Source organism: Chrysochloris asiatica, unplaced genomic scaffold (assembly GCF_000296735.1).
Source record: "Chrysochloris asiatica unplaced genomic scaffold, ChrAsi1.0 scaffold00004, whole genome shotgun sequence".
NCBI lineage: Eukaryota > Metazoa > Chordata > Mammalia > Afrosoricida > Chrysochloridae > Chrysochloris > Chrysochloris asiatica.
Window position 1 is genome coordinate 21,512,683 of NW_006408522.1, and position 11,361 is coordinate 21,524,043.

General features: G+C 38.2%; 1 protein-coding gene across 1 annotated transcript in view; it reads right to left on the bottom strand.

Moving 5' to 3' along the window:
* The window catches only part of TMOD3 (tropomodulin 3 (ubiquitous)), a 63,237-nt gene that overhangs the window by 17,153 nt on the left and 34,723 nt on the right, over positions 1-11,361 (bottom strand). Inside the window, exons 3-4 of the mRNA XM_006831641.1 lie at positions 3,495-3,617; positions 2,118-2,207 (exon numbers count right to left, since the gene is read on the bottom strand). Coding sequence (XP_006831704.1) covers positions 2,118-2,207; positions 3,495-3,617 — 213 coding nt within the window. The remainder of the gene's footprint in view (positions 1-2,117; positions 2,208-3,494; positions 3,618-11,361) is intronic.

Sequence of the window (11,361 nt, forward strand, 5' to 3'; positions counted from 1 at the left end):
TATGTGAAAAGGAAAAGCCCTCATTTGTGAGAGACATATACAGAAATATTAAGGGTGAAATAATGCAGCAATGACCAGGATTTGCTTTAAACTACTCTGGAAGTGGGAGGGGGAGGGGGAGGAATAGGGTCAGAGGTTGAAGATGGATGAAACAAGGTTGGCAAAACATTAAATCAGCTGAAGCTGGGTGATGAATATATTCCTCTTATGTTTGAACATTCCTGTAATAAACCATCAGAACTAGGGGAAGTGACGAAATGATCGAACATTGATACAATGGAATGTTATGCAGGTGCCTGAATGAGTTAGACCTACATGTATTAACTAGGAAACATGATAAAATTACTAAGTGATATTCTGTATATGTGAAATTCCTTACCACACATAGACCATGTGACAGAGTCCAGTTAATCATTCTAAAATCTAAATTAAAGATAGCAACAATAACCGTCTATAGAATTGCTGTAAGGATTAGATGAGGAAAACTCACATTCAAGAGCTGTTGTGCACAAAACCTGGCCCATAATAAGCATTAAAAAAAAATAGCCAAAAAAAAAAAAAAAATCTCATTTTTGTAAAAAACAAAAGACTACCTATATAGGTATAACATGTGAACATTTGTAAGGTTACATGCAGTACAATGTCTAAAAGGATATATGTGCGTTAGGGCCAGGAGCAGAGGTGGGAAATAGACGCAGGGCTGTGAACAGAGATACTTTAACGGTCATATCTTCTACATTTCTCTACCACTTAAATGCGTTACACAAGCATGCATTACTTTGGTAATTACAAAACACCTCACAAGTTAATTTTTAACAAAGTTTAATACTTTATGTTGTGGTTAAGTGCCTTCAAGTCAGTTCTGACTCACAGTAACCCTGTATAGGGTTTCCAAGATTTTTAAATCTTTGCAGGAGCATAAAGTCTCATCTTTCTTCCATGGATCTGCTGGTGCGCTTGAACTGCGGACCTCACATAAGACTAAAAAGTTTAGTCTGAATAGACTTGTGATTTCTCTGACTTGATTCTATCAATGTAATTTCTTTGTCAGCACCGTTTAAATTTCTTGAAAATTAGTAACACTGATACTATGATTATTATGGCTTGAATTGTGTCCTCCCCTAAAATAGGTACAATTCCTAACTGTTGGGCTGCTAACAATAGGGCCAGTGGTTCAAACCCACCAGCCACTGCACAGGAAAAAGATGAGGCTATTGGCTCCCATAAAGACTGACAGTCTCAGGAACCCTACAGAGTAGTTTCACTCTGCTCGACAGGATTGCTATAAAATGGTACCAACTCAGTGGCAGTGGATTTTTTTAACCTGTGATAATGGACAGGTTAACACTGGATGTTTCTCATCTCTTTTGAGATATAAAAGAGATTAAACAAGTAAATGGTAAACAGAGATGGAAAAAAAAAAAGCCAGGCAACAGGAATAGAAGCTCCAAAATTACAAGAACCTTCCTTCAGAACAGAATACAAGAGAAAACGTCCCCAAAAGCGGGCATTCTAAGCTTGAACTTGTAGCCTCCTTATTGTGGGAAAATGAGTTTGTCTATTAAATACACTCATTTGTAAAGATACTTCTCTTACAGCAACCCTAGATAACTAAGATGTCCACAAGACTCAAGTTGGACTAGTTTTTACACTCTTTACCATTGTAGTATGTAGTAAAGTGAAAGCAGCTCCTGTTACATTTGCTGATACATTACACATAAAATACTTGATATTCTATTTTTAATGGCTTTCTATGTTAATACCAGGAGTCTTGTAGTGCAGCGGGTTAGCGTTGGGCTGCTAGTCAAAAGATCAGTGGTTCGAACTGACCATGCCCTCCGCAGGAGAAAGATAAAGCAGCCTGCTCCCATAAAGATGTACAGCCTCAGAAACCCGATGGAGCAGGTCTACCCTGTCCGAGAGGGTCTCTGAGGAGGAATCAACTCCATGGCAGTGGATTTGTTTCATTTGGTTGATGTTAATACTATCAAGCTGCAATCTTAGGCTTCAAGTACATACACATACTATTTGGCATATAAACATTCAAGTTGACACATGGAGAAAACATGATATAGTTAATAAAGAAGAGGGATTCACAAAGCATTTTAAATACTCACTTGAAAAATGATCTTGGTCGACACCATTACTACTTCCCACTACATTACAGAACTGTGTGTTTGTTATCAAATTGTGCATCCCAAGAATAGCTATAAATATAGGAAAAGAAAACTTTTTTATTCCCATAAGCTTTAAATATAATTAGACAATCAAAATTTTATATTAATGGTTTTAACATTCTCTGGACTTTTCCTATTAAATTAAATACAGACTTTGTTGCAAAATATGGAGACAAAGTGATTAAAATCACTTGCAATCTCTTGTTCATCAATGTACTTAATACTTCTTCCCACATTTCTGAACTCAGATACATAGCTGGAGTCAGTCTAATCCTAAACTGAAATTAAATTTAGCTCCACCTGGTGGCTAAGAGAGAAATTTGAAATGATATATTTCTGTTGTTCACCTTTCACTCATGGAACATAATGAAGGCTTTAAAATTAACCTGCCATTCTCCTGGCCATTATTTTACATTCATAGTCCAGTTATGAGCAGAATACTAGAAGTATAGTTAAGTTCTAATTTTTCCCCCCTCGCCCCCTCCAGCACCTTCCCAACCCCCAACAAAGACCTCCCCCTGCCCCCTTTCAAAGTTCTAATTTTTAAGATGATATAACATGCCTCAAAAATGACACTTTGGAGGGAAAATACTAGTATATGTATCTTTTTGTTTTTGATGACCTGTGTACAAATAAGGCCGAAGCTATAGTATGTCCTGGTCCATTCCACTCCGATCGTGATGTATTTACAGATCCATCAGTCCCCAAAGAATAAGACACCTGCTCTGGCTATGATGCATGCCTTGACTTGTCACTTTCCAGAGTTCTTCTCAAGAACCATCAATGCTACTTTGAAACATGCTGGTTTTGAGGTGATCTGATACTAATGTCTCCCTATGCTTCATATTTTTCTAACTAGGATATAAGCAGAAAGGGGTTAAGAAATCGGTAACGAAGAAAATAACAGGGAATTTTGGAGTGTTTCATATACATTTCAGAAATGTTGAAAGGTGGCTGAGTGTGGCTCAGGAATGACTTGGCCATCTCTGGACCTGCTGGTAAAACAGGGCAGTGGTTGACCCTGACAACTCTGTTCCAGCACTCAGACGGCACAGCTTCTAGCTGAATACTAGCGGCTGAGCGATTCTGACAATTTTACAATGTGAAGTGGAATGTCAAATAATATACTTCATTAATAGAAAAATTTCACTGCAAAAAAATGTAAAGAAATTGAGTCTTGTATGTCAGATTTATAGTGCAAGAAACAAAGCCAAATAAGTGGTTACTGATTCAATAGCACTTTGTCAGCAAAGGACACATTTGTGTAACGCACAAACGTGCACACTCACTCATGAATCAATTTGATTTAGGAGATACCTGCAAGATCACACAATTCTGTATCAGAAGCACTTGTCAAAGCTTCTTCTAATTCTGGATCAAGAGATATTTTTTCTTCTGTAAAAGTCTGGGCAGGTTTCTGTTTAGGGATAAATATTTTCCCTGTTTTAAAAAAAAAAAAAGCAATTTGTTAATTTCACCAGGAAATCATTACTGTCATTATAACTCATTAACATTTTATCCTTCTAAAATCAATTATTAAAAGCATGTGTAACTGACTGAACGAAAATGTCAAAATTAACATCTAAAATGTTGTTGTTCCATCTTTAATATGCATTTAAATTCCAGTGCAACTCTTTTGGTTGAACAGTGGGAAAGAGAAAAACAAAACAAAATAGCCAAGTGAGAAATCCTCCTATCTGTGGAAAGAAAAGTAAACTCTTTTTAGAGTAAATATGAGTTACTCTATAAATACTGAAAAATACATGAATGAACAAATAAAGATAAAAAATTTACAAAACTTTAAAGATTTATAAAACTCTAAAGAGTCCAACTTATATTTAAGCAACAAACTTAAGCAACTGTCACTTGGGTGAAGGCAGAAGCAATGAGTGTCTAGAAATTCTAATTCTAATTGCTAAGAAACTTCTATTATGTCCTGAGTGGTATCCTGAAACCTTTGATTACTGTTCCTCTAAGCCTCAATGGAAGCTAATATATGTTGCCTTTTAAGAACTAGTCACCCTAGAAACCTAGTCTTTATTATGTGAGAACTCAGTGTGCTTACTAGCATAAACTCAGTACAGATTGAGAGTAGTAAACAACAGCACAAGCTGACCAAATAATATGAACACATGAGGGGCCTTCAAAGAGTCCACAGAAAAACAGGATGACAAGATAAGGGAAGTTCTCCAGGAACTTTCTGAAGCCCCCTTGTACACGTGGTTGGGGTTAAGCTATCAAGATAGTTTCTTGCTTCTCTCTAAGACAAGTGAAAATTAAAATGTAAAAACCTGGGGTTCAAAGAAAGAAGTGCCAATAATTTTTTTTTCCATCAAGAAACTATCAGGGATTAGGCTCATGGCTTCATGAGCATCCCAGTTAGTTGACCTAATAGAGTGTTTCGTGCTTCGGTTCTATCTTCTAGTTCGTTCACAGTGCCCGGGGTCTTAAAAGTTTGCCAGAAGCCATCCAAGACACAAAAATTAGTCTCTATTAGTCTTGAGCAACCAAAGAAGGGTGAGTCAGGGCTCTGAGGAAGAAATGGAATGTGTGGCTAATTGCCTCCATGAACAACTACCTCCTTTGCCAAGAAACAAAAACTGGGTGGCTCCTGGCTACCATTTCTAAACGTTTGTAGAAGAATCCTAATCAATTGAGACTGATTAAACACACAAAACAGAATCTGAAATTCTTATGGAATCCAGGCTTTCTGGAATCCTGGAGGCTGGATGGGCCCCTAAAACTACTTTCCAGACATAACCTTAAAGCTTTAAACCAAAGACATCCCCTGAAATCTTCTTAAAACCAAATAGTATAACTTAAGGAGTACAGAAAATGTATCCTCAGCATTGTGTTCTTTTAAGAATTATCTATATGGGATCAAATTGACAACAACTCATTGGTGTATGTTATGCTGTATATATTCTCAACAACAATAAAACAGACTATTAGAAAAAAGGAACTACCAGCAATACAGAGGATGTGTGGCCTTATAAACATGTTCTATCAGAAGAAATGTCTGTACGGTTATAAATACACAGTGCATTGAGTGTTCTGTACCTTCTTGTTCAAGGTAAATATAAATCAGCATAATCATAAGGAATCCTTCTACAATACAGACTGCTCCTACTTCTCTGGCCGCGGCTGGTCTGGTATTTTCTGTTAAGTTCATCTACAAGAACTTAGTTTCTGGTATCATATTGCTCATTTTGGGTATTTAGTTACCTTAAAAAAAAAAAAAAAGGATCTCCCAGGTCTCTGGTGAATTTCTCCATCATGGGCTTTAAATGTTTCCCACCAGATTCTGTGCCATTTTTTCTTAAAAACTTTTTGATGCACTCCTTGTACTTTTACTTTCATTTATTTAATTTTTGTTGTGAAGTGACTGAAGGTTTACAGAGCAGATCATCAGTTTGACAGTCCACACATCATCTGGATTGCAGTCCCCTCCATGTAATATCACTTATCTTCCCCTTCCTCCTCCTTTCTCCACCCTTCTGAATTCTGTCCTCAGGTAAATGCTGCCCTTTTGATCCCGAAAAGCTTGACTATTCTATGGTGGGTGTATCTCACTAGTGTTGTTGCCCCTATACACCTATCTACTTTGTTGTTGTTGCTGTTAAGTTCCACTGAGTCGGTTCTGATCCATAGCGACCCTGTATAAGATTTCCAAGGAGCAGCTGATGAGCCTGAACTGCCAACTTTGCAGATCAAAGTGACTTTGCAGTCCAGCGCATTAGCCTATCTGGTAGTTATTTGAAAATTGAGTCACAGGAGTGAATTATGTTCCAGACATGAAGGGTGACCAAGAGTCATAGCCTCTGGGTTCTACCAGTCTTCATCTGACTGTAGAAGAAAATTCAAAATCACTTTCATGTGTTTTAAGATTTTGATTGTGTACTGTGCATTTTGTAGAACAGTCTGGAAGAGACTGAAGGAAATGATGCAAGAAAGGAGCACACCCTTCCGGTCAAGGTTGAGCCAACATGTCTTACAGCTGAACTGGGCCTGATCTTTGTTGCAGCTTTAATTTCAGTTCACCATTGCTTCAAACATTTTTTATTTTTATTTTTTTAGAAAACAAGATCAGATCAAGACTTTCCCTTCAGCGAAGCCTGGGAGTGGAAGCCTGGGGACCAGGTTCTGGAAAGCAGCGGAGCGGCCTGCTTTTCTCACTGTGAACTGTGAGATTTCTTCCTTGTTTACAATCTTCGCTGCCAGATTTTTGAGTAACTGGAGACCATTCTTTGTCAGTCCTACCCTTTGCTTTCTGTGCCCCGTAAAATCTCTTTCCTCCCTGTTGCCCTACCCTTGGCTGTCCAGCACTATACTCAGGGAACTGCCTGGAAGGAATTTCTCTTTGCTTTACTACCCCTCCCCTCCCTCAGTTGCCCCCAACTGAAATCCCTTGCCTCAGGAGTTTTCTCTCAGCTCTACTTTACTGCAGGGTTTTGGGGTACCGCCCGTAGTGTCCAATGACGATCTAAAGGAAGAAGTTAGGGGTACTGCAGTCCCACTCTGTCTGTAGCTCTGTACCATACAATACAATAGCCACTAGTCACATGTGATTGTTTTTTTTTTTGTTTCATAACATTAGCTGAAATTCCCTCAAAGTAATAGCATTCTTCCTGCTTCCTCCCTAATTCTCTGTTTCCATTTGTCCTTCTTTCTTGCTCCTTCTTAGCTTTGGGTCTTAACCCTTTGGGTCACATATGGTTAATTATTTTGATGAGTATATTCCTCACCAGAGTTCCTGTTCACTTAATAGACCTGCCTGTTGTTTGGCTCCAAGGGATCCCTGAGGGTGAGTTCAGTTCTAGGTTAGAAGGGTAACTAAGGGCTACCATCTCAGGGGTTTCATCAGGCTGTATTTCGGGGGTCAGATAAGTAAACCAACATAACAATTTACACAGTGTTCTACACCCTACTGTGGTGAGCAGCAACTGGGATCTTAAAAGTTAGTGAACGTCTATCAACTATGGAACTATGATCTCTCCCCATCCAGAAGAGTGAAAAGAATAAAAAACTCAAGGAAACAATTGGTCCAAAGGACTAATGGACCATGCAAACCACAGCCTCTACTACCCTGAGACCAGGAGAACTAGATGGTGCCTAGCTACCACTACCAACCACTCTGATCAAGACCCACAGAAAGTCCTGGACAGAGAAGGATAAAAATGTAGAAGAAAATTCAAAATCATAAAAAAGACCAGATGTAGTGACTATTTACATTTAAATCAAAGAAGTTGAAGTGCTAGTTTCTCAGTACACATGCCACATTTCAAATAGTGGTACCTGGCTAGGGACTATTGAACTAGTAAGTACATAGGAGGGGGCGTCAAAAAAACTTCAGTAACTTTTAATTCCATTTTTCTATGAACTTTTGGAAGTCCCCTCGTATACAAAATCTTTCCATCACTGCAGAAAGTTTTGGTGGATGGTACTTTGTCTAGGACTTCTCTGAATTCTAAACTAACATGCCAGCCCATGCGTAGTCATTAACATTTTTATGAAAGTTCAGCTGGTTTCTCCTATTCCCCTCTGTAGCAGTTTCTTCTTTTCCCCTCCATTTCAGTCGAGGAGGAGGGCTGTCATTTTCTGGAATCATTGAAATTAGTCTCCTCAAGCTCTCAGATACAAACCATAATTATACAGCTCATTATGCTTGTTTCAGTTGCTATGGTGAGAATAACAATCTTTTGCAACTGTCTACATTTGAATCAGAAGACCTTCTGGTCAGGTATTTTCTTATAAAACGTGGCACTTATTATTTATTTATATATTCACATATATATTTGTATTCATAAGATGTTGGTTATGTGCCATGGAGGTGGTTCCAACTCATAGCTATCCTATACAGGGTTTCCGAGGCTGTAAATCTTTATGGGAGCAGAAAGTCTCATCTTTCACCCATGGAACAGCTGGTAGTTTCGAACTGCTGACCTGATGGTTCGCAGCCCGATTCATAACCACTATGCTACCAGTGCTCCTTATTGTGCTCATGAGAACTCTGTACCTGGACCAAGAGGCAGTTGTTCAAACAGAACATGGGAATGCTCAATGGTTTAAAATTAAGAAAGGTGTGCGACAAGGTTGTATTCTTTCACCATACTTATTCAACCTGTATGCTGAGTAAATAATCTGAGAAGCTGGGTTCTATGAAGAAAAACGTGGCATCAGGATTGGAGGAAGACTCACTAATAACTGAGATATGCAGATGATACAACCTTGCTTGCTGAAAGTGAAGAGGACTTAAAACATTTACTGATGAAGATCAAAGAGCACAGCCTTTGGTATGAATTACATCTCAGTGTAAAGAAAACAAAAATCCTCACCACTGGACCAATAAACAACATTCTTATCAATGGAGAAAGGATTGAAGTTGTCAAGGACTTCATTCTTCTTGGATCAACTATCAACACTCACGGAAGCAGCAGTCAAGAAATCAAACAATGTATTACATTAGGCAAATCTGCTGCACAAGACCTTGCTGAAGAGCAAAGATGTCAGCTTGATATCCTAAGCATTAATGAGCTGAAATGGACTGGTATTGGACATTCTGAATCTCATAATTATATAGTTTACTATGCTGGGTATGACAAATTAAAGAGGAATGGTGTCGCATTCATCATCAAAAAGAAATTATTAAGATCTGTCTTGAAGTACAATTAAATCTGTGATAGGATAATATCCATACACCTATAAGGAATACCAGTTAATACCACTATTATTAATATTTTTGTATCAAAAATAATGCTAGTGATGATGAAATTGAAGAATTCTTCCAACTTCTTCAGTCTGAAATTGATCAAACATGCAATCAAGATGTACTGATAGCAACTGGCAATTGGAATGCAAAGATTGGAAACCAAGAGGAAGGCTGAACAGTTGGAAAACACGGCCTTGGTGATAAAAACAATGCTGGAGATTGCATGACAGAATTTTGCAAAACAAATGACTACTTCAATGCAAATACCTTTTTTAACAATATAAAAGACAACTACACACATGGACCTCGCCAGATGGAATACACAGAAATCAAATTGACTACCTCTATGGAAATAGGTGGTAGAAAAGTTCCATATCATAAGCCTTGTTCTGGCCAAGGACAGACTGTTGGACAGACAATCAGTTGCTCATACGTAAGTTCAGGCTAATGTTGAAGAAAATTAAAACAAGTCCACGAGAGTCAAAATACGACTTTGAACTTATTCCACCTGAATATAGAAATCATATGAACAACAGATCAGATGCTTTTAATATTGAAGACTGAAGACCAGAGAGTTGTAGATGACACCAAGAACATCAAACAGGAAGAAAGCAAACGGTCATTAAGAAGACAAGGAAGAAGGAAAAGACCAAAATGGATGAGAGAAAAGATTCTGAAACTTGCTTTCCAGCAAAGAGCTGTTAAAGCAAATGGAAGAAATGAGGAGGTAAAAGAGCTGAACAGAAAATTTCAAAGTTCAGCTTGAGAAGACAAAAATCAATTATTGTAACAAAATGTAAAAAGACTTGGAGTTAGAAAACCAAAATGGAAGACAATGCTCAGCATTTCTCAAACTGAGAGAACTAAAGGAAATATTCAAGCCTCTACTTGAAATACTAAAGGAATCTCTAGGCAAAATGGAGTCCTGGTGTGGTGCTGTGGGTTAATGCTCTGGACTGCAAAGTTGGTTTGAACTGCAAGGCTGGCAGTTTGAGCTCACCAGCTGCTCCTTGGAAATCCTATGCAGGGTCACTGTGGGTTGGAACCGACTTGTCGGCATTTAACAACAAAAGCATGGGCAAAATACTGAATGATGCCGAATGCATCAAAACAAGATGGAAGAAATACAAAAAATCACTGTACCAAAAAGAAATGGCTGGTGTTCAACCATTTCAAGAAGTAGCACATATGCTACTTATAACCAAGAGTCAACGATACTTAAAAGAAGTCCAAGGTGCACTGAAGGAATTGGTAAAGAACAAAGAACCCAGAATTGATGAAATACAAACTGAAATCTTTCAACAAACTAATATAGCACTGGAGGCACTCACTCATCTATGCCAAGAAATTTGGAAGACAACTACCTGGCCAACTGACTGGAAGAGATCCACATTAGTGCCCACTACAACGAGCAATGACCCAGTGGAACGTGAAACTCAGACAACATCACTAATTTCTCATACAAGTAAAATTTTGCTAAAGACAATACAAAAATGGCTGCAACCATACGTTGACAGAGAACTTCCAGAGGTTCAAGCCAGATTCAGAAGAGGACATGGAATGAGGGATATCGCTGCTGATATCAGATAGATCATGGCTGAAAGCAGCAAATTACTAGAGAGATGTTTACTTGTGCTTTATTGACTACACAATGGCTCTTGATTGTGTGGTTCATTATGAGCTATGGACAGCATGGTGGATTCTGAGTCTTCTGGAACGCTTTAATTGTGCTCATGAGGACCCTGTACATAGACCAAGAGGCATTTTTGTTCGAACAGAAAAAGGGAACAATGAATGGTTTAAAAACAGGAAAGGTGTGTGACAGGGTTTATTCTTTAATCATACTTATTCAATCTGTATGCTGAACAAATAATCAGAGAAGCTGAATTATATGAAGAAAAACGTGGCATCAAGATTAGAAGAAGGCTCATTAACAACCTGCGATACGCAGATGATACAACCTTGCTTGCTGAAAGCAAAGAGGACTTAAAATACTTACTGATGAAGATCAAAGACCACAGCCTTCAGTATGGGTTGCACCTCAACGTAAAGTAAAAAGAAATGCTCACCATTGGACCAATAAACAACATCCATATAAATGGAGAAAAAAATTGAAGATGTCATTTTTCTTGGACCAACCATCAACACTCAGGGAAGCAGCAGTTAAGAAATCAAACAACATACTGCATTAGGAAAATCTGCTGCACAAGACCTCTTTAAGTGTTGAAGAGCAAAGAAGTCAGTTTGAGTACTAAGGTGCGCTTGATTCAGACCATGGCATTTTCAATAACTTCATATGCATGTGAAAGTTGGACAGTGAATAAGGAAGACTGAATAAGAATTTATGCATCTGAGTTACATTAAAAGTACTACGGACTGTCAAAAGAGCAAACATATCTGTATTGGAAGAAGTACAGCCAGAAGGCTCCTTTAAAGCCAGGATGGCCAGACTTTGTCTTTTATACTTCAGACATA